The sequence below is a fragment of the Grampus griseus genome (genome assembly GCF_964374135.1).
Source record: "Grampus griseus genome assembly, chromosome: 9".
NCBI lineage: Eukaryota > Metazoa > Chordata > Mammalia > Artiodactyla > Delphinidae > Grampus > Grampus griseus.
The window spans coordinates 34,428,601-34,451,050 of NC_139003.1; the positions used below are offsets into that span (position 1 = coordinate 34,428,601).

Below are 22,450 nucleotides of genomic sequence, written 5' to 3' on the forward strand. Positions count from 1 at the left end.
ATCTACTTTCCATCATTCAGAAAGCTCTTACCATTTCTGATCCACTGTTGTGTCCTTGTCTGTTCTCTATTTAAATGTGTCTTTTTTAATATTATTAATTTACTATCATTTAAGGGAGATTTCTAAAGAGAAAGGAATATGTATGTTCAATCTGCCATGTTGAACAAAACATGTTTTATTTTTTTTTAAACAAACTGAGAAAACAAGAAAATTTGGTAAAATGTTGACACTTGTTAAGTCTGAGCATGGTTGGTATATTGGTATTTGCATATTCCTTTTTTTTCCCATTTTTAAAGTAGTTAATTTAGTGTTAAGAAAAGTCAGAATTCCATTTATTAAGCACATAAATCCACACAGAAGTAAGTTCCTATTGACTGGTAACTTAGGTAGAAGCATCATTTTATACTGAGGACACTAATACAGTGGGATATTACCAGAAATCAAGGACGAAGAGAGTATGCTTTCTAATACAGTGGGATATTACCAGAAATCAAGGACGAAGAGAGTATGCTTTCTGTAGAAGAATATTCTCTTGTATATTTTTATCTGACTGAGAGACGTCATTTATTTTAAAATTAATTTTCAGCTTTAAATATAAGAGGGGCCTATTCAGTGCACATTTTCTGATGATCTGTTTTGGGTGGTTGTTTTTAAGATCATACGAAAGAGGCCATGCTATGTGTACTTGACTCTTCCCCCAACGCTGGATAACCAGTGAGAGCATTCAGAGAATCACACCCCATTTTCTTCCCTGGTTCTCTGCTTAGTATCTCTGGATCAGCCTAAAAATGCAATTATGGAAGAGAGTCCATTCTTTTCAAGGCATAACTCAAAGTGGTCCTGCACTTCGACCTTTAAACCAGGTACTAGTTATTCTCATCATTATATATAACTAATATCCATCTATAAACTTAGATTTAAAATACTTCCATTTAGATTTCCATGTTTGACCCTTCACCAACCTCAGGAGGTAGTGAGGGAAGGTACTCCTTCCATCTATATTCTAAAGATGCAGAAGTTGAAGCTGGATGACAAGTGACTTACCCAATGCCCCACAGCTAATGGGTTTTAGGCAGGATTAGAATCCAAATCATAGGACTCCACCCCTTACCTTCTCTACATACACACAGCCTTTCTCTAAGCACCAGTGTTACATGCTGCTGCTTTACTATGTCTGACCAGAAGGCTCACTCCTGTCAAAATGGAGCTGGGAGACAAGTCAGTCAAGCTTTTGGCCATTATTCCATTTTCCTCCAAATGCTTTGTCTATTTAGAATTTGGGAGTCAAGTTAATTGGCTTGCCACATGTATACCTTCCCCTACTTTAAAAAAGCACTATGCTATGTCTGTATCCATCGCCAGTGACACCTCCAGTTCTTCCAGAGTCTTCATACATAATCATGAACAGTATGTGAGATTTCAGCAGTTAGTTTGCAAGGCATACTAGAGTGGACTGCATCAGGCCCAACTGACTGGAAACTCTCTAAGTTGAGGCAGCCCTTATGAAGACTTATAAAAATTAAGTTCTCTGAATTATGACATTTTCCAAAGGACTAAGTTTTAATACTGTATGCCAAAAAAAAATCATAAGGATACAATGAGGGTGAAGATGTACATAGTAATAAGCCTCTTTTCCAAATAGACCATCAACAAATATTTTCATATTTGTATTAATATGCAAAGAAGTGAAAACAACACTGTACCTGCAATTAAAAGGGAAAAAAAGAAAACCACCCTGAAATGATGTAATGTCATCCACAGCCTCCAAGAAATGCTATTCTAGGACTATAAACTACCTGTTTTTCAACTCATAATTTAGTGGTTCATACACTAAAATGGACACTAAAATCTGTCATTATTACTGACCAAGCTATAATCGCAGCTATTCAGCCTCCTAGAATGGTAGATCCTGACTCTGTAAGCTGAGTTATCCTATTTTGTTTTTTAGATCCAAGAAGTAGTGGTTGGGCTTTTGTTTGTTTGTTTTTAGTAAAAAAAAAAAAAAAAAAAAAGAAAAAAAAAGAAAGAAAATGAATACTCCCACACATTTGTGCTTCTAACACATTTAAGTATGCACTCTGTGAACGGTTTCATTTAAATATTTTTGCTTTAACACTGTAGATGTCATCAGAAAAACAAGCCAAATGGAAGAGTTCTTCCCAGTGAGTGTTGTAACAAACCCCTGATTTTCTGTAGGCTTAATGGAGACGAGGAGCTGATCATGAATCCAGTGTTTATCAAACTAAGCAAACCTGAAAAAGGCAATGAGGAGCGAGCGATGAATCCTTGGCTAAGTAATGGGCTCCATTTCTCAGGAAGACTCTTCAACATGTTTCAAATAAGGATGATAACCTGTGCTAATTTCCCAGAGTGCAAATTTCACAGAGTTGTGCAAAAAATGAGACGGTATAGTCTTTTGTTTATGTCTCAAAAAATTAAGAGTCGATGGAAAATTGCTTGCATAGGGTCTTATACTACACATACTATATATATATCATAGCCTGATTAATTTCCATGATAAAACGGAAACCTTTGAAAGAAGTCCCTCAAGGTTAGAATGATTAGATTTTCTACTGTGCAAGTTTGGAATATTTATTCCTGGTAGCAAAATAGTTCCTTCCATAGAGGTAGTTTCTTCATTTTTACTTAATAAAGTCAATTTATTCCAAACTCTATTCCTCCTTTCCTCCCTCAGAATATACTTATTGCACAAATCTAAGTCTTCTTACTCTGTTAAGTGCTGATTTTTCTGGAGTAGGTCCATTATTCAGTGTTTTGTAAAGGAGTAACTCATAATAACTATATAACCAAGCCCTTTTGAATATTTACATATTGTGATACTTATTATTCTTATACAAGCAAGTGATTAGTATTTGGTTTATTGGCTACAAACAATGGTGCCAGAAGTTGTATAGAATTAATGCTTTCCAAGCAGGCCTATACATTTTTGCTATTATTCTTCTTTTCGGTATCCAGTTCTAAGTAACAAACTATGAACTTCTACATAGTAAGAATGGTTTAAAACCGCCCCTAATAAATCTTCTCAGTCTTAGGCTATACTTCCATACCACTGAAAGAAATAGCTGATATTGCACAAAGTTTTGAAATACACTGTTCTCCAAAGTATATGCTTCATCAGCAATTTATTTTAACATCCACATCTTCCTCTCAAAGGGAATTGAAACTAATTATGTTTTGTCCCAAGTGCCTAGATACCACTGATACCATATGAATTCATATATTATTCAAAAAGCTGATTTTTTTTTTTTTTTTACTTATTAATATGACGCTTAGGTAAACTGTATCTCTATTATAAGAGACTTTGCTTTACTCTAAGAACAAACTCTAGCTTTAATAGTTAGGGAGATATTCTTTCCAATATATCTATAAGACACTTAGATACAGTGTTTGGAAGGCTGCTTATTCCAGAAATTTTTAACTGAAAGAGACAGCTTACTCTGGTTTGGAACATAGTGTCTAAAGCAGATGAAAGAAGCAAGCATTTGTAATTCTTCAGAAAAAGAACAGGCAAAAGCGTTTTCATACTTGAAACATTTGACTTACGTAACAAACTTCGATTTTGACTTCATAAATGTCAAGATCCTAAGATACACCGTAATTCCTTATAGTCACATCAAATTTTAGATTTTCAAGTCTTTTCATTGAACAAGGCTAGGGGTACAAATTATAATCGTTCTTTACCAGTGTAATAAAACTTAAAGTGCTACATAGCAAAATTAAAAGAAACGCACATTCTGAACAATGTAAACATCTCTTGAGAAAACAACTTCCCCAAAGGGCTAAGACAGGTAGCCAGCACCTGGGCTCTCCCCAGTAGGCAGCCCTATCCATCAGTTCCTCTGGGTCTTATGGTCACAGCTATTGAGGAACCACTTTAAAAAAAAAAAAAAGTCTTTAAATGTTCAAATAAAAAACTAGTTTTCAGCTTATCATACAAGCTTATTTGTTGTAGGGCAACATATTTGATTAAAAACTTTATGAGTTCTAAGTCTGAGCTGTACCTCAGAACTAACTGGGGAGCTTTTAATAATTAAGATTGCCTAGACTTTTTTTCTGACCTAAGACAAAGGCAGGATGCAGTCATATCACTCATAGTGGTAGAACGGCAATAAATCCCAACTAGGAAATGGATTAGAACTTTCAGCTTGGAATATGCTTATAATTTGGGAAAACTGTCATCTCCGCCTGTGATTTTAATGCATTCTCTAGGGGACCACAAACAGCACAAAGTCCTTACCCTTTCCTCTGCTCCACCCCCCACGTGAGAATCACCGCTAGGTAATCAGGATATTAGCTGTGCAGCCCTAGGCACACTGCTTGACTTTTCTGAGCTCAGTCGCATCTATGGATAATAATATTTATCCCACCTGCCTGATAAAGTTGCTGGTAGGCCAAGTTAGATCATCAATATGAAAAATTTCATTAGCTATAAAAAGCTCTAAGTAATAACATTGTTAATATAACTAATAAAAAGCATTCTTTGATATGCATGAACTGTAGACGGGAAATTAGCTCCTTAAGAGAAGCAAAGAAAGTCAGTCCACATTTTAAGACAAATTACTACAGCTTAACCAATTCAAAGCCGTCAGACTCCTACAGAGAAGCTAAGTGCAGTCAAAAGGTACTGATTTTCATTTATTCAACAATTAACATGTACGTATTGGGAACAAACTCTCATGCATGGCCCTGGGCTAGACACTGTGAGGGATGCAAAACTGAATGAGATGCCGATACTGCCTTTAAGGAGCCTTCAGCTCGTGACAGGGAAGAGGGCCATCCACACGTGCACTACAACTTTGAAATTAATGAGTCCTTTAGGAGAGATGAAGATAAATACTCTGCAAGTCCAAATGAGGGAGAAATCACAGATGTCTGGCTGGAGATGTGGAAAGACAGGTAACACAAGTGAAGCTTGGGAGAAGGAAAATACAGGTAGAGGGAAGAGCAAGGAACATATTTTAACTAAGGGAAAAGTTCATGAAAGGAAGTAGTGGAGGACAAAGTAAAATTTATTTTATTCCCACAGTCATTCATCCAATATAGTTTACTGAAAGTTTCTTGTGGTCCTAGAGTAATGCTGATTGCTAGGACTGCAAAGGAAAGCCAGCAGATATCAGACATGTAATAGCAAAAATCAATTACAAACTGTGACAAGGGCTAGGAAGGAAAAGGTGCTATGAGAAATAGGGAAACCCATTTTAGATTGAGAGGTCTGGGAAAGCCTCCCTTTGGAAGCGACAATTAAGCCTGGGGTGAGATCTGGAATGCAAAAGCCCAGAGACAGAAAGGGACTCAGGGCATCCGAGGGACTGAAAGGGAGCCAGTTATAGCTACAGAGGCAGAAAGAGGGGCAAGAGTAGCAGGAGGAGAAAGAATTTCAAGAAGGAAACGTCCTATCAAATTTTACAGAAAAAGTGAGGACTGAGAAGAGGCCACTGGACTGAGAAAAGTGACCTATAAGAAGCCTATTTTAGTTGTATTTAACCCTTCCATAACATAGATCAAGAAAGGATAAGGTATCAGCTATACAGACCAGAACAGGCTTTGAATACCAGGAGGTGGTGTTTAAATAGGACATAACATGTCTCCGTGATGAAGGAATTAGAACATAATCTGAGTCCCTATTAAAAAATGTCATAAAATAAAAAGGCAAGAATGGACCACAAGTGGAAATCAACCAGAAACTGTACCTCTAGTACTAGCAGAGATGCCTTAATTGAGATTAGAGACCACGTATTTATACCAGAGCTGCTCCGTCTGCTACACAACATTTTTGGTCTATGATCCACAGCCCTTGGGATGTGAAGTGAAAAGCCTGATGGTATGGTCGGCTACCTTAGTTTCAGTGTAAGCTTGGCAGATACAGCATAAGGTTGTAAAATTTAGGGGATAATGAAGGATCATTTGCAGGTCCCAGATGGCCATGAAAAAATGGTAGGTGAAGTGAAGGAGGAGATGAGATACTATGGGGGAAAAGAACATAGTTAGCAGATTAGGCATAATTATTATTAAGGTAAAGTGCAGGAAGATATGAGAAAGTTAATTTCTGATTTCAAAATCTTAGAATAGAGCAGATCTCATTGATAGCAAGGTCCAAGGTGTGTCCATATTTGTAAGGTGGCTAAAGTGAAAGAGACATAAATTCTTTAGAGTTAAAGGAGGCAAGAATTGATGTGATTTCAAAGAAATTAAAAGAAGCTCTATGTCAGTCAAACACTGGGAAGCCTTGACTTAGAGGACACACAAGATACTAGTTAAGCATAAAATTGATTATGCTAGAAGGTGGAGCTGACGGCATGAATAAGGAGTCACAGCTATATTACACCCAACACCGGTTCACACAACGACTGACTATGGTTCTGCCATTTCATTGGCAATGTTAACAGGAAATTAATGTACTACCCACACCCCTTCACATCAACTTTCCAGGTACCAGATTGGCAACTGGGATCAAATTTAAAGTAGAAATGATGAGAAGATTTTGTAGCCTGAAATTAATTGTTCGCCCTGCCTTGAATTAGTCCAAACAGATTTGGACTTCATGGCAAAAGTATTATTCAACCCTCTATAAAAACAGACTTATATGTATATTTATATATACATTATATGTATAATCTTTGAAATTTAATTAATTAAAAAGGAATATTTTGTTTAAAAAATTAAAAGGCAAGTCATGCGTATCTAAATAAAAAATACCGAATGGCTTTTGTTCTGTTTCCTGCAAAAAAAAAGCCAGACCTAAAGTCGACCCTCTTAAATTGGCTAAAGTGAAAAATATTGAAGTCCTAAATATGTAAGAATATGGGTTTAATTTTACATTCCCAGTAGTAAATTTTCATATTCTTAGCTATTTGGTAAGACTTTAAAAAGTGTACTGGATATGGGAGAAGTGCAATGAGAAAAGCCTAACTCAGAGGACTAGTAAGACAATGTTAATTACACACGATCACACTGTTTACTAGGCGTGTTGTTGTCACCGCTGAAACCTACGTTATCACTCACCTTTGTGATTAGGACAGCACCTTGGTAATGTTGAAGGAATATGGAGAAGATAACCAGCAAAGACAGGTCTCTACATAGAAGACAGGTGAATATCTTTTTCATAAAGACAAGTAATGTATGGGCAGCATCCAAAGATGAGACGTACGGTCTTATTACGATCACACCAGCATGAATCAATATTTGTGACAATTCGAGACTGTGGGAATCTTAAATCTCCCAATCCAAGTTCTCAAGAACCATGGAAAATGTATTTAATTAAATATAATATGCCAAAGCAGAACAAATTTCTCCACCCACTCTCTTCTCTGGTTCACTTAATGCAATTTCACCCTCTAAACCAGCATCTGAGGGTTTTAAAAGAGATTTCCCTGACTTTTGTGTCTCTCGCTACAGAACCCAGGGACTTGGGAAGAATCCAGCTTCCGGTGGAGAACGATGGAGCTCGGATTTACCACCAAGTCCTGAAGGACTCCTTGAAAGCAGCACGGGACAAGTCACAGTATTGACTCCCAGCTGTGCTAAGCTGAAGGGCAATGGGACTCCTGAAAGGAGTGGAGAGGGAATTCCACCAATGCGCCTCAATCCGATGCAGCCCCTCCCTCTCAGTACTGAGCCTAGGTAAAGCTGGAAGCAGATCTCACCCCTTCTGTGGCTGGATAAGAGCTGGGAGCCACTGTCTCCCTTTGAGAGCTTGCCGCCTGGCAGCTGTTTCACGTAGCTAACGTCACAAGTCACTCATGCTTGTGACTAACAGCATAGCAACTGATTTGACAAGCCCAGAAAAACTCCTTCATTCTTGAATTTCAGGAACATACTAAAAAAAAATTATAAAATGTGTACAAGGTATACCTTTTTTGCTTACCAGAACTAAATCCCTGCTCTCTCAAGGCTCCAGCCAGGCCCAGCTTCATAGGCATGTGACCCGTGCAAGACCACTTGAGCCCCAAGTTTAAAAGGAGCCGTGAACTTGGTTTAACGCTCTGCTGTTGCCACGGTGAAATTCATAAGTTTTCAACAAGGGGCCCCGCATTCTCATCTTACACTGCTCTCCACCTCCAAAATGATATAGCTGGTCCTGTCTTCTGCAGAACCTGAAGGAAGCGGAATCTCCTGGCTTACCTGTGACCTGAGCATTTCCTACAGGTAACTGGGCTCTAATGCAGCTTTGGGAAGCTAGGCCCTCACCCTGATCAATTTTCCCTATATGGGAGAATTTTCTTTTTCAAATATTATTGCTTTTAATACAACAAAACAATTCACCTCATGGGGGAAAAATGCAATGCAGAAGATAGCATACAGAATGTTAAATGGAAGTCTTCTTCACCAGTATGTCCTCACTCAATTTCACATTACTCCCTAGAGCTAACTATTGTGAGGAGATATCTTCCATTAAGAAAAAAATAAATACACACATATACTTTGATACGCACACACTGATCGATATTAATCTGTTTTTTAAGTCCCAATTTTGTATGTCTACTGGACTAGTTGGAGAAGATCCTTTAGAATCTTCCAGTAAAGAAAACCAGCAGCTTCAAATCATGTGTATTATTCTTTACTCATTTCAGGGTCCTCAGCTTAGAGGATATCAAACTACTATCTCTCTGATCTACAGCAGGTGACTGACCTTAGCACAAAGCAGCAAAGACCCAGAGACAAGTTCTCAAGAACCATGGAAACTGGCTGCCTTCTTCTTAGCCACCAAGGTTTGGTGAGGAATTCAAGAGATTGAGATGCAAGAAAAACGTAGATGAAGCCCCAGCTTTGCCATGTTGCTTGGAGGAAACATCCGCATTTCTGTTTCCCCACCTGCCAAATACGGCCATTTTTTGTTTTTGTTTTTGTTTTTTTGCGGTACGCGGGCCTCTCACTGTTGCGGCCTCTCCCGTTGCTGAGCACAGGCTCCGGACGCGCAGGCTCAGCGGCCATGGCTCACGGGCCCAGCCGCTCCGCGGCATGTGGGATCTTCCCGGACCGGGGCACGAACCCGTGTCCCCTGCATCGGCAGGCGGACTCTCAACCACTGCACCACCAGGGAAGCCCCCAAATACGGCAATTTTTATGAAGCTTCCAAAACCTCTTCCCAATCAAGTACTCTGGGTTTAGGGAAAGCTATTTCCATCGCATCCTCAGGGCCACACTTCGGTCCTCGTCCTCACCTGGGATTGTTCCACCTCAGAAGTCTTAAATTCCTATTTCCCATTCTCATAATCCATCTTCTCTTTCCACTTATCCCATTCACCTACTGCATCTATACCTCTTTGTTTAGTTTCTTAAAAAAAAAGAGAAATCTTTAGGGATTCATTAGTATCACTGGTTTTTCTTTCTTATCTGTAAGATCCTTCCTGTCTTCACTTCTTTCCCAACCCATCTGCCATTCACAGCCCATCACTTCAAGCTCTAGTTGGACAATGTCCGTAACTCCTTCGCCCCACTGTCCTTTCATCACAACTATCATTTGTCCAAACTAAAAACCTTGGCCTCCTTCCCAGCACCTGACATTCCCTTTCCCCAGAGGTCTTACTGATTGATTGTACCCTATAAAAAGCTGAATCCATCTACTTCTTGCAAACCCACCTGCCACTACCCCAGTCCAAGCCACCTTCTTTTCTCAGTTGGATTAACACAACAGGCTCAGTTGATCTCCTAATGCCTTCAGTCCTTCCCATTCTTATTTATTTTCTAACTATTGCAAAAGCAATCATCCTAAAATATAGCCAAACTAAAATATAAATTGAAGTCACTTCTCCCTTCAATACCTTCCATCTTCCCTCAACGCTTATTAACAGATTCTTTCCCTCCATCTTTCCACCCCTCATCTCACATCTTACATCCCAGCTTACACAAAACTTCTCCAGCTCTCCTCAAGCTGGCCACGTTCTCTCTTGCCTCTAGACCTGTGGGTGTACTGTTCTTTGGGCCTGGAACACTCTGGCTCCACTCCCTCCCCTGCTCTGCTTGAGTTGGCCAACTCCTTCAGGTGTCAAAACAGACACCACTTCCTCTGGAAAGCCCTCTTGGACTCTCCCCTACCTGAGTATTTGTGTTTCTGAAATGTGAACACACAGCTGCCTGCACTTCCCCATCACAGCATTCAAAACACACACTATCATTTCAAGATGAACTGTATGTCTCTTCCACCAGACTGTAAATTCTGAATGTGGAGACCGCACCTGTATTATTCATCACTGTATCCAACACAACACAGTGTCGGCACACTATTAGCACTCCATCGTAATGTAACTGATTTTTTATTCAGTTTTCAAAGTTATATTTTGATTCCTAATCCTGAAAGTTCATTATAGAAACATGTTCTACAAATAATAATCTATGAGTAAATTCACAGTGTTCAGATCCAGGAAGTTTGAGGTTTGAGAACTAAAATTATCTAGACCGCAGTATTTATGGTCTTGATCATTAAAGGTTATTTATTTCTTCAGTGGTTAGCATTTTCAGGGTGGTCTCTAAGCTAGTTCCCACGCCTCAGCTCCTCCCTGAGGCTCAAAGAACTCCCAAATGGGAAAGGAATAAATCTGGCTCCCTCACTGAGCCCTCATCCACCACTTGTACTTCAATACCATCTCATCTCCCCCAGTAAAGAGCAAAAGATTTTAGGAATATCTGAAAATCTTTAACGAAAGTGTAGTAGGATATAGATTGGAAATTGAATGAGTCATGGTATTTGATAAAGATGAAAGGTAAAGTAATAGATTAAATGATAATATTAATAGGAATAATAAGAACAATAATAAAAATATTGTATTTTATAGAATACAAAACATAAAAACTAACTTAGAAAGGCAGCGAAAGATATAAGAAGAAAGGAGGGAGAGAAGGGAGGAGAGTGGGGAGGTAGGGAGAAGCAGGGGAAGGAAGGATAAAGAAGGAAGGCAGGGAACTGAAGTAGTCTCAAAAGTTTTTCTTGTTGGTAGGCAAGAAAAATAAGGAATAGGAGACCAAAAGGCCCTACATAAAGCGTCATCCCTACCCACCTCGGCAGACAGTAAACGTTATCCAGAGCACTGCCACAGTTCACTGAAAACACTTCAGAAGAGCCTTATCAGTGAACAGCAGTCAAACTTAGGACTTGATAGCTTCACATCATTAGAGTATCTATGGAACTTGGACGTTCCATATGGAACCTGACATGAATGAACCAGGAATCTCTGCCCTCCTCTCATTAATTCAATATACTTAAGTAATCAAGCATTTATTAATCATAAACCACGTAGCAGCCACTATGCTGGCTACTGTTATGGACGTAAATATCAATGGTCTCAGAAAGACCTGAAATATACCCAGGATGTACCCAGGATGTCTGGGCGTATAACCCATTGGAACCACAGAGAGAGAGAGAAAAAAAAAAAAAGCCTTATAACTGATACTTGGGCCCAAGAATAATCATAATAAAAATTGGTAAATTCACTTGAGTGTTTACCCACTTAGCTCTGTGCTAATTAGGCATACAGTGCGTTTTCCTGTATGACCTTTAAAGTAACACAATGAGGTATACAGAATTAGTACCTCCATTCTAAAAATGAGCAATTTGATCTCATAGAGTTTAGGGAACTTGCTCAACACCAGTACTAATAATGCATCCAAGGTCTGAACCCTGGCAGTCAGCTTGCATTGGTCTCCAGGTCCCTGAATCTAAGATGCTGAAAACAAAACATGGACAATTGTTCTCCCCAGCTTTTTGGGCAGAACCCAGATGAGCAGGGGGTAACGCACGCACCACGAGGAAAAAGTGTGTCAGGGAACTTGAGCTCCATTCTAGAACACAGCCTAATGGCTATCATCGACCAATGTGTTAAATATGGGTGACCATCAGAAATGGCTACTGATTTTCCACCCAACCCTAAAATCAAACCATGAGTTGGGTTTTGCATTGATTGATGGTTCATTCCTGTCTACAGCAACAAGTAAAGCACCCGAACTGTAGCTACATCACCACTTGGTCAGCATATTAAAAAAGAGAATTTTTCTGAGAGACAAATAGAGGACTAGACACTAAGCAAGATAGACGTCACCATGACTTACTCCCAAATGAATGAGCATGAAGTACTGATATCAGGGAAAGACTACCAGATTACCTAAGAAACACAGCAGGAAAGCCACATCTCCCAGTCCTACTGGGTGGTACTTACCTGGGGGGAGGCGGGGTGGGGTGCTTGTTTATGGCCTCTTTTATATAAAGTGAATTCTAAAGAAAACCAAATAATACTTACTGAGATGAGCATTAAAACATGAGAGCCGCTGAAAACATTTAAATCCTGACCTCTCAGTGTTCTCTCCCTATAGTCAAAGTGAGAAATGCTCTAAGTATATAAACAGTGCACCTGAGTAGTCTCTGCCTCTCTTTCAGTATTTTAGACAGAGGAAGCATTCCCTAATGTGATGAAATGGTATTCATTGAGGGGTGATCAGCAATAAGTTGGCAAAGGCGAGTAAAAGAAATGATAGAGCTCCTAACAACAGAGCCTGTTGAGAGGAAACTCAGAGGACGCCAAGAGGGTTTCAAGTAGAAGCATGAGTGAAAAAGCATGAGGCACCAGCTCCATCAAGAAGAGGTGAGTGTGAATTAGAGAACAAGGGCTTGCGTTCTACTACCAATTAAGTGCTTACTATTATGAGAGCTAAAACCTCTTCAAAATGAATAAATGGGTTAAATAGAATGGGGATTACCATTTAAGTAGAGCATTCTAACTTTGCTTCAGATCATGGGAATTCTACAAAATCACAAAGGAGAGAACTGGCTGAGCAAAATAGTTTCATTTAATGGGAAATTTATTTCAGAAGAGAAGCTAAGGAAAATTTCTAGGGTGAAGTAATGACATTTAGAATTAGGAGGCGTTTATGTAAAAAACAATGTCCAAGGATAAAGTTAAGTAGTAAGAATTTTCAGAAAGACCTAGAAAAAACTGAGAGAGAGACCTGAGGCATTTTAGAAAGAAGAACAAAGAAAAATGTAAGCTCTCTCTCCATAGGAAATAATTAGAATAGTAGAATTTGACCTAAATTAAAGGAAAATTTACTCATGCCTATGAGTATGAGCACAGTAACACACACACACACACACACACACACACAGACACACTCCTTCCTACCTTAGAAATCCCCCCAAAGACTGAGATGAAATGTTACTTCTGTTCCTTTTCTAGCCTAATTAAAACATGAAATGTTGCCTATTGCCTGTTATCAGTTTATGCACATTATGGGTTAAATAGAAAAATTAATATTAATTGAGGAAGTCACTTCACTGCAACATTTATTCCACTAAGTCAGAGGACTAATGATTAGTAAAGCAAGGCATAGCTCCAAATTCTATACTGTCCCATATATGCTAATCTGAGGGGAAAAGCCAGTCTTAACCATAGAAAGATACCCTTACAAATTCTAAAATGTAAGCCCCATTCCAGAAATTAAATTATACACCAAAATATTTTCTCCAAATACGAATGACTTTTAAACTGTATAAAGGATAAAAATTTATACAGTAAAAAAAACCCTTTCCAATTATAAAATTTCCTCACAAAACCTCCTTATGTTTTTAATTCTTTACTGATTTGATTTAGATTTTTTTAAAAACAAATTTAAGTGGTTGGCATCATCTTTTTCATTTAAATTTCCTAAGAAAGAGAAGCACAGTGCACATTCCCTGACCAGACTGTGTATGGCCTATTTATTTCAAATGTTCGATTCCATATGGATTTCTTCTCCTTTATTTATAACTTCCAGAAAGGATTCTAATAAGTCAGCAACTCAAGGGCAACCAATTTGAAATCTAGGCCCTGAGAGCATAATACCTCAGGTCTGCCACCTGTGATGTTTTCTAGAAGGACCAGAGAAGGCACACGAAGCTGGAAGGCCTGTGTAGAGCCTGCACCAACTTTGAGCCACAAGTGGGTGGTCCACTGAGGTCAGGGTTAAAGTTCACAGAATAATTTGGAAATTATTCTCAGCTTGGATCTCGTTTATGAGGTCTGAGAATACACCCTTTAATTAGAATACAATTTCCAAAGCAGCCACTCCCTTGACTTTCCAGAGCCCGGTTATTCTCAGAAAAGTAAAAACAGCCTCATCACACTGACAGCTAACAGTCCCCTATAAATTATGCCTTAAACATCTAACAAAGAAGGCAGCAGGCATCTGGGACAACAGAGACATTAGCAGCCAGCCCTCACTCACCACTCTCAAGAATAGATAAGAAAAAAGTCTCATTAAACAGTCACTCCCCTTCACTTCTTGCTTATGCAGCTGAACTGTCCCATGGAAGCTTGGAAAAAGAGTGGGTTGCACATTTGAAAATGTTCCCACACCCTAGCCGGCCTCATTTTTCTGATGATGCCTCCATCCAGCCAACCTCGCACTACAGTGGGAAACTAAAATCAATTCCATGAGAGCAAGCTGTCCGCCTCTTCAACGGTGCTCAGGGAGCCACACAGGACTCTGGCACAGGAGCCAGCCCAGTCCTGACTCACCACAGATGTTCCCCTCCTCCCCCATGCAGCTCTGAGCCACCGCCTTCTTTCCAGGGCCTATTGTTATTACAAAAGACTCACTGGGCCCCCAAAATGGGCTAGATGCTGAAGCATCTCCCTAACTGCAGGGTTAAGAGAGACAGATGTTAAATGACACAGAGATGGCCAGCGACTCAACGGGGAAAGCCAAAGATGGAAAGTCAGGCTAGGTTTGTAGAGTTCAGTATCTGGGAGTTGGAACAGCAGAAGCTATTAGATTATCAAACTTGCAAATGCTATCCAGACTTAAATCGGTTTTAAAGATGACATAAAATGCTCCATCCCAGCGAATCGAGATATCAAACTTTTCTGTAGACCCAACAGAGTAGCCTTTGTCTAGAAAAGTATGACCAGGAAAATAACAAAAATGTAGTTTTTGAACTCTGTCATCAGAATTCACAGTCCAAAGTCACCCACAAATATCTGGAAATTCTTGGCAACATGTTTTGGGCCAGAGAACAATACTGTCTTTGGCCATTATCTTTCAATATCCATTCATCTGTCAGTTTTCCCAGCAGCCCTCTCAGAGGGGGCCATAAAGCTCTCTCTCTGCATTCCTTCAGTGCATTCCTTCTAGTAGGCAACTAGACAGTTGTTCCCAAATACTCCACTGCCCCGTGATACAGGCTGCATCGTCATCTCAATAAAGAATTTCATGCAGTTTACAATATTTTCTTTTTATCATTGTCCATGTAACCAGTATAGACAATAGAGAGAGGAGTTCATTTTAAATCCATTCCCTTTAACGGTATGAATTCTGCAACTAAAATGAGCTTCATCAAATAGCACAAAAAAAATTTTAACATGTTAATATGACTTGCCACATCCTTAAACAACAGTACTTATGTTTTGGGTTTTGTCCTAAGAGTTCTTACTCACGTTTTCCTAGTGTGGGCCCTGGGAAGGGAGATTAGGGAAATAAATCAATTAAATGAAACACACACACTTAAAATTCTGTGACTGTGGGAAAAAAAATGAGCAAACAATTTTGTCTCCCAAAAGGTGAAGTTAAAATTGTCTATAAGACCCCTTCTCGCTCTAACTCTCTGGTTGTTTGGAAAATCATAGATAAAATATGCCAGTATCTCACAAAACCTTAAGTTTCACAACAGTAGAGTCAATATTTAGATAGAAGACAACCAATATATGTTTCAGCGATAAATGTTTACTTGAAATAATGTTTATTTGATTCTTTGGAGAAAGCTATATAAATCTCGCTCCTCACAAATTTCTGAGTTTCATTTCCTTTCTATTCCCTTCCCAAATAGAAAGGTGTAAAAAACCAAAATGGTTCTAAAATTAAACTAAAACACACTCACTTTTAGAACTTTTGTTTGAAAACTTGAAGTCTCCTTCAGTACTGTTTCTATTGTTATTTTTTGTTTTCTACAAAGTTGGCTTTTTCCTTCTATCTGCTTTTTTTCTGTTTGGTTTCAGTTAAGGACAGATACTGGGCATTCTAGAGAGGAAAGGCAATATTCCAAGATTCAAAGTAAATGTAATATGTAACACGAAAAAGGGTCTGTATTATGAAGTTGTCTGAAGTGAAGAATTAAATTTAAAAAAATAAAGTAAAACAATGCTTGATTCCCAGAATAAAACTTCTCCTCTGTCTACTCTGGAAAACTGAGAAGTGACACGATAATTCTGTTACCATGAATGAGAATTTCAAAAGATGTAGTACTCCTATGCCCTTCCAGGTGTGGCATAGTAGTGTTCTTTCTACTTACACATTCACTACAGAAAATTGTTCATTATATGGCAAATTCATCTTGAATCCACCTGGGGGAATTTAGCGACCAGAACAAGTAAAACCTGACATTGACAGGCATTCTGAATAGCACTCAAAAGATACTGACATTTCAGTGTATTCCCAGAGTAAAACAAAACTAAACCAAAGCTTCTTATATATTCTACAGAGCAATTTTAAGAAGAGAAAGAGAATAAAAAGAAGCCAAGTAGTGATAAAAGTGTTAACTGTAAAAAACAGGTTGGAATCATTTGGCCAGAAGAACAAGGACCGCACGGCATTACCAAAGCACTACTCGTCGTCCTTTACCTCCGTCTTTATCTTTTTAGTTTCACAGTCTGTTTATACCTCGAACTGTCTGACTTCTACTTAGTCACTGCTCAAGAAGGTATTAAGTTTTGTTTAAGTCTCTCTGAGGATGGAGTCCAAAATGTATAGGTCAATTCTTCCTTTTTAAAGATGGGATGAAAGCTGACAGATAGTATTATTTATACCCTACTTTTAGCGCTGCATTTTAAAAGACTCATGAAAAACACTTTCAGATGAACTCTGGTGATTTACAGATTTCTAGCAGAATTATATCAGACGATTAACTGAGAGCATATTATCATAGTCAAGTCCCCAAAGCACTCCAGTTTTCTCCAAAAATACTTACTTTTGATGAGTTTGTCATCTGAACAATTTCCCCAAATGGACTGGTCTTGCATCTCTCCATGTGTGAAGCAGCTATCAGTGGCTTGAGTTATATCTCTCTCAGTATTTTCTTTATCACATTTTTCTAAATAAAAAAAAATATATAAATTATCATTAAATGTTACATATTTTTCTCTATTTTTTCATTTTATAGATTTTTTAAAAATGCTTCTAAATCTGCCATAATTTAAAGAAATGGGAGCAGTATCTCTAGTAACTGTTGCATATGTTATTGACTCAATAGCAGAGCTTTATTGAGCACCTACTATATGACTAGCAGTGAAGATTTTACTGTAAAAATTACGTTAAGATTGTTGTAAAGAAGTCGTTGAAACAGCACATGACCTGCCATAATAGAAAAATGTGGTACGGTTACATCAAGGATGGAAGTGAGTCCATACATGCAGAGGGAAGGGGTGGCAGGGAAAGCATCAAAGAAGATGAGAGATTTATATGTGGGTTTATGGGTTCTCAAGGGGGAAGCCAAGAAGTAAGGAAAAGTAATGTCTTATTAGGAACATAACTCAGGCAAAAAGCAGGCTGTAACATAAGGTACAATTAACATTATAAGAGGTCTAGAGCACTAAAAAAAAGGTTCAAAGGAAGAAAAAGAAACTCATCAGTATTGAGAGCTCAAGAAAGGTGCTATAGAAAATGGTGCATGTTGGATGGTCTTTAAGATCAGCAGGAATTCTCAAAGTAGAGATGGGAGAAAGGCCATTCCAGGTGCATGGGTGAACTCAAAAAGCAGACACCTGGGCAAAAGTTCCAACTTTCTGCACTGTGAAGTACTTAAAGAGGGATATTAGGAAATAAGATGGTAAAAGTTTGAAGAGGGACATGCTATGGATAACTGAATACCAAGGTGAAAAATCTGGACCTTATTTCAAAGTGAAATAAATAAGTGATAGTAGCCACTGAATCTTTATGAATTGTCTAATCAAAGCCACACATAAGAAAGATTAATGAACTTGTACACACCAGTGGTTCTCTATCCTGACTGTACTTTAACTCACTCAGGGGACTTTTTAAAAAACATTCCTGGGCCCCATGACCTAAAATTCTAATTTAATTTGGGGGAAGGGGGCTTAGGTGATTCTACTATACTTACATCCTTGAGATCCTTGAGATTCTACTATACTTGATTCTACTCTACTTGATCCTTGAGATTCTACTATACTACTATAGAGATCCTTGAGATTCTACTGTACTTACATCCTTACATCCATCCTTAGATGGATGCATCTAAGAGGGAGGGCAGAGTAAGGGAAACTAAAAGGGAAACTTAGCACAGTCCAGGTAGAAGTTGATGAGAGTTTCGACAACTGGATAAAAAATGGGAAAGGAGGTAATTGGGAGAAAATAACTAGAGGATTCACAGATTATCAGAGAAGATGGGATTGGAGCTGACTGAGTTCTCTTAGTCTGGAGTTGACTGGAAAAACCTAGAGACCGGGAGAACAATTTTTAAAATATATATTTGTACATGGTAGATGTCTGGGCATCGTACTATGCAGTGGGGATACAATCAGTTACGTGACACAGCCCAGGCCTTCATGGAGTTTACAGTCTAGTGGATGAGTTTAGTGTTGAACATTTGAATCTGCAAGACACAAATAACATATAGCGAGAAACAGTCATCTTCCTAAATCTGATTGCTGAAGCCATTCAAATGAATACACTCACCAAAGGAGTGAGTATATTAAAAGAAGACTATCAAGGGCAGTCTGTACAATTAGAAAGGAGTCAGAGAAGGAAGAAAAACTAGATAATGTCAAGCCATGGAAGCAAGGAAAGGAAAGAGATTCAAACAGAAGTTGTTAGTCAACTGTAGTAACGTTTCCAGTGGAAGGAAAAATTTCTGCATATGCAGAAATTTCTCATGTACCATGGGGATTTCACAATTGAAAAGTTCTGCAATAAAACACATTTCAACACATGAAAATGCACGGACACTCAGGAATAAGTCCAGAGGCTAAGATTTCTGAAAAAAATAGGGTCTTCAATGCTAAGTATTTTTAGAAAGCAAAACCATATTCAGATAGCAGTAAAATATAAATTAGAAGCATGCTAAACCAATATGTTCTAGATTTATGTAACATTTACTCAGCATTATCCTAGAGAAAATGTAATCTTCCTGAGATGTGTTACTTTCAATTAAAATCTTGACTTTTTTAAACAACTCTAGAAATCTTTCCACTGCTACAGTCAACCCAAGGCCTTTCTGAGATGATCAACAGAAAAGATTTTTCTACCAACTCACTAGTACACAGGAACTCTCTCACCGCAGTCCTACATACTTGCTGCTACTGTCATGTAGCTGACTGCCGCCAGGTGTCATGCTAGTAGGCTTGATTCAATTAGTCACTCTAATTGTAGCTGAATGAAATTAATTATATAATTTTGAGCTGTTCAAGTTTAATTCCATTAAAATTAATTCATGAAACCAGGGCATTATGAAGCATTGCTGACTAAAAGAAAATAGGTATGAATAAAGCCTCTAGACACACTTGACTCACATTTGAATCGTGTCCAATATTCAAGTGCTAAAACACAGACCCTCTCAACTCTCCATTGACTAAATGAAAATGCCATGTGATCTGTACACACATAACTTAGTAGTGACCCAGTACTAAGAGGAAAATAAAGTTCTTCCTGTTCTGAATACTTATTAAGAGACAGTTATCACATTTTTTTGAAGTTTCCTTATCTGTGAAATTCTAGAATTAGATGATCCCAGGAGTCCTCAAGTTGAAAAAGAAAAGAAAACTTATCATCCTCTGTCTCATTATATTCAAGAAATTATAAATATGTAACAACTACAAAATCACAATCATCAGTCTATCCAACTTTGCCTCCTTTGAAAACTAAATGTCTTGGCTCAAAAGTTAGTCTCACCAATCACAAGAAATTGAAACTGTGATTAAAAATCTTCCAACAAACAAAAGTCCAAGACCAGATGGCTTCACAGGTGAATTCTATCAAACATTTAGAGAAGAGCTAACACCCATCCTTCTCAACCTCTTCCAAAAAACTGCAGAGGAAGGAACACTCCCAAACTCATTCTACGAGGCCACCATCACCCTGATACCAAAACCAGACAAAGATACTACAAAAAAAGTAAAGTACAGACCAATATCACTGATGAATATAGATGCAAAAATCCTCAACAAAATAATAGCAAACAGAATCCAACAACACATTAAAAGGATCATACACCATGATCAAGTGGAATTTATCCCAGGGATGCAAGGATTCTTCAATATATGCAAATCAATCAATGTGATACACCATATTAACAAATTGAAGAAGAAAAACCATATGACCATCTCAATAGATGCAGAAAAAGCTTTTGACAATATTCAACACCCATTGATGATAAAAACTCTCCAGAAAGTGGGCATAGAGGGAAACTACCTCAACATAATAATGGCCAAATATGACAAACCCACAGGCAACATCATTCTCAATGGTGAAAAACTGAAACCATTTCCTTTAAGATCAGGAAAAAGACAAGGATGTCCACTCTCACCACTATTATTCAACATAGTTTTGGAAGTCCTAGCCATGGCAGTCAGAGAAGAAAAAGAAATAAAAGGAATCCAAATCAGAAAAGAAGTAGTAAAATTGTCACTGCTTGCAGATGACATGATACTATACATAGAGAATCCTAAAGATGCCACCAGAAAACTACTAGAGCTAATCAATGAATTTGCTAAAGTTGCAGGATACAAAATTAATGCACAGAAATCTCTTGCATTCCTATACACTAATGATGAAAAATCTGAAAGAGAAACTAAGGAAACACTCCCATTTACCACTGCAACAAAAATAATAAAACACCTAGGAATAAACCTACCTAGGGAGACAAAGACCTGTATGCAGAAAACTATAAGACACTGATGAAAGAAATTAAAGATGATACCAACAGATGGAGAGATATACCATGTTCTTGGATTGGAAGAGTCAATATTGTGAAAATGCCTATACTACCCAAAGGAATCTACAGGTTCAATGCAATCCCTATCAAGTTACCAATGGCATTTTTCACAGAACTAGAAAAAAAAATCTTAAAATTTGTAAGGAGACACAAAAGACCCTGAATAACTAAAGCAGTCTTGAGGGGAAAAAACGGAACTGGAAGAATCAGACTCCCTGACTTCAGACTATACTACAAAGCTAATCAAGACAATATGGTACCGGCACAAAAACAGAAATATAGATCAATGGAACAGGATAGAAAGCCCAGAGATAAACCCACGCACCTATGGTCAACTAATCTATGACAACAGAGGCAAGGATACACAAAGGAGAAAAGACAGTCTCTTTAATAAGTGGTGCTGGGAAACCTGGACAGCTATATGTAAAAGAATGAAATTAGGGCTTCCCTGGTGGCGCAGTGGTTGAGAATCCGCCTGCCAATGCAGGGGACATGGGTTCGAGCCCTTGTCCGGGAAGATCCCACATGCCACGGAGCAACTAAGCCCGTGCACCACAACTTCTGAGCCTGCGCTCTAGAGCCCGTGAGCCACAACTACTGAAGCCCACGCACCTAGAGCCCATGCTCCGCAGCAAGAGAAGCCACCGCAATGAGAAGCCCTGGCTCAGCAACGAAGAGTAGCCCCCGCTCGCTGCAACTAGAGAAAGCCCGCATGCAGCAACAAAGACCCAACTCAGCCAAAAATAAATAAAATAAATCTTTAAAAAAAAAAAAAAGAATGAAATTAGAACACTCCCTGACACCATAAATAAAAATAAACTCAAAATGGATTAAAGACCTAAATGTAAGACTGGACACAATAAAACTCTTAGAGGAAAACATAGGAAGGACACTCTTTGACATAAATCACAGCAAGATCTTTTTTGATCCACCTATTAGAGTAATGGAAATAAAAACAAAAATAAACAAATGGGACCTAATAAAGCTTAAAAGCTTTTGCAAAGCAAAGGAAACTACAAACAAGACAAAAAGACAACCCTCAGAATGGGAGAAAATATTTGCAAACGAATCAACGGACAAAAGATTAATCTCCAAAATATATAAACAGCTCATGCAGCTCAATATTAAAGAAAGAAACAACCCAATCCAAAAATGGGCAGAAGACCTAAATAGGCATTTCTCCAAAGAAGACATACAGATGGTGAAGAGTCACATGAAAAGCTACTCAACATCCCTAACTATTAGAGAAATGCAAATCAAAACTACAATGAGGTATCACCTCACACCAGTTAGAATGGGCATCATCAGAAAATCTACAAACAACAAATGCTGGAGAGGGTGTGGAGAAAAGGGAACCCTCTTGCACTGTTGGTGGGAATGTAAATTGATACAGCCACTATGGAGAACAATATGGAGGTTCCTTAAAAAAACTAAAAAATAGAATTACCATATGATCCAGCAATCCCACTACTGGGCATATACCCAGAGAAAACCATAATTCAAAAAGACACATGCACCCCAATG

The 22,450-nt window shown here is 38.4% G+C and overlaps 1 protein-coding gene across 1 annotated transcript in view; it reads right to left on the reverse strand.

Moving 5' to 3' along the window:
* The window catches only part of MDFIC (MyoD family inhibitor domain containing), a 99,561-nt gene that overhangs the window by 60,439 nt on the left and 16,672 nt on the right, over positions 1–22,450 (reverse strand). The window contains exon 2 of the mRNA XM_082662482.1: positions 16,949–17,071. Within this exon, the coding sequence (XP_082518608.1) occupies positions 16,949–17,071 (123 nt within the window). The remainder of the gene's footprint in view (positions 1–16,948; positions 17,072–22,450) is intronic.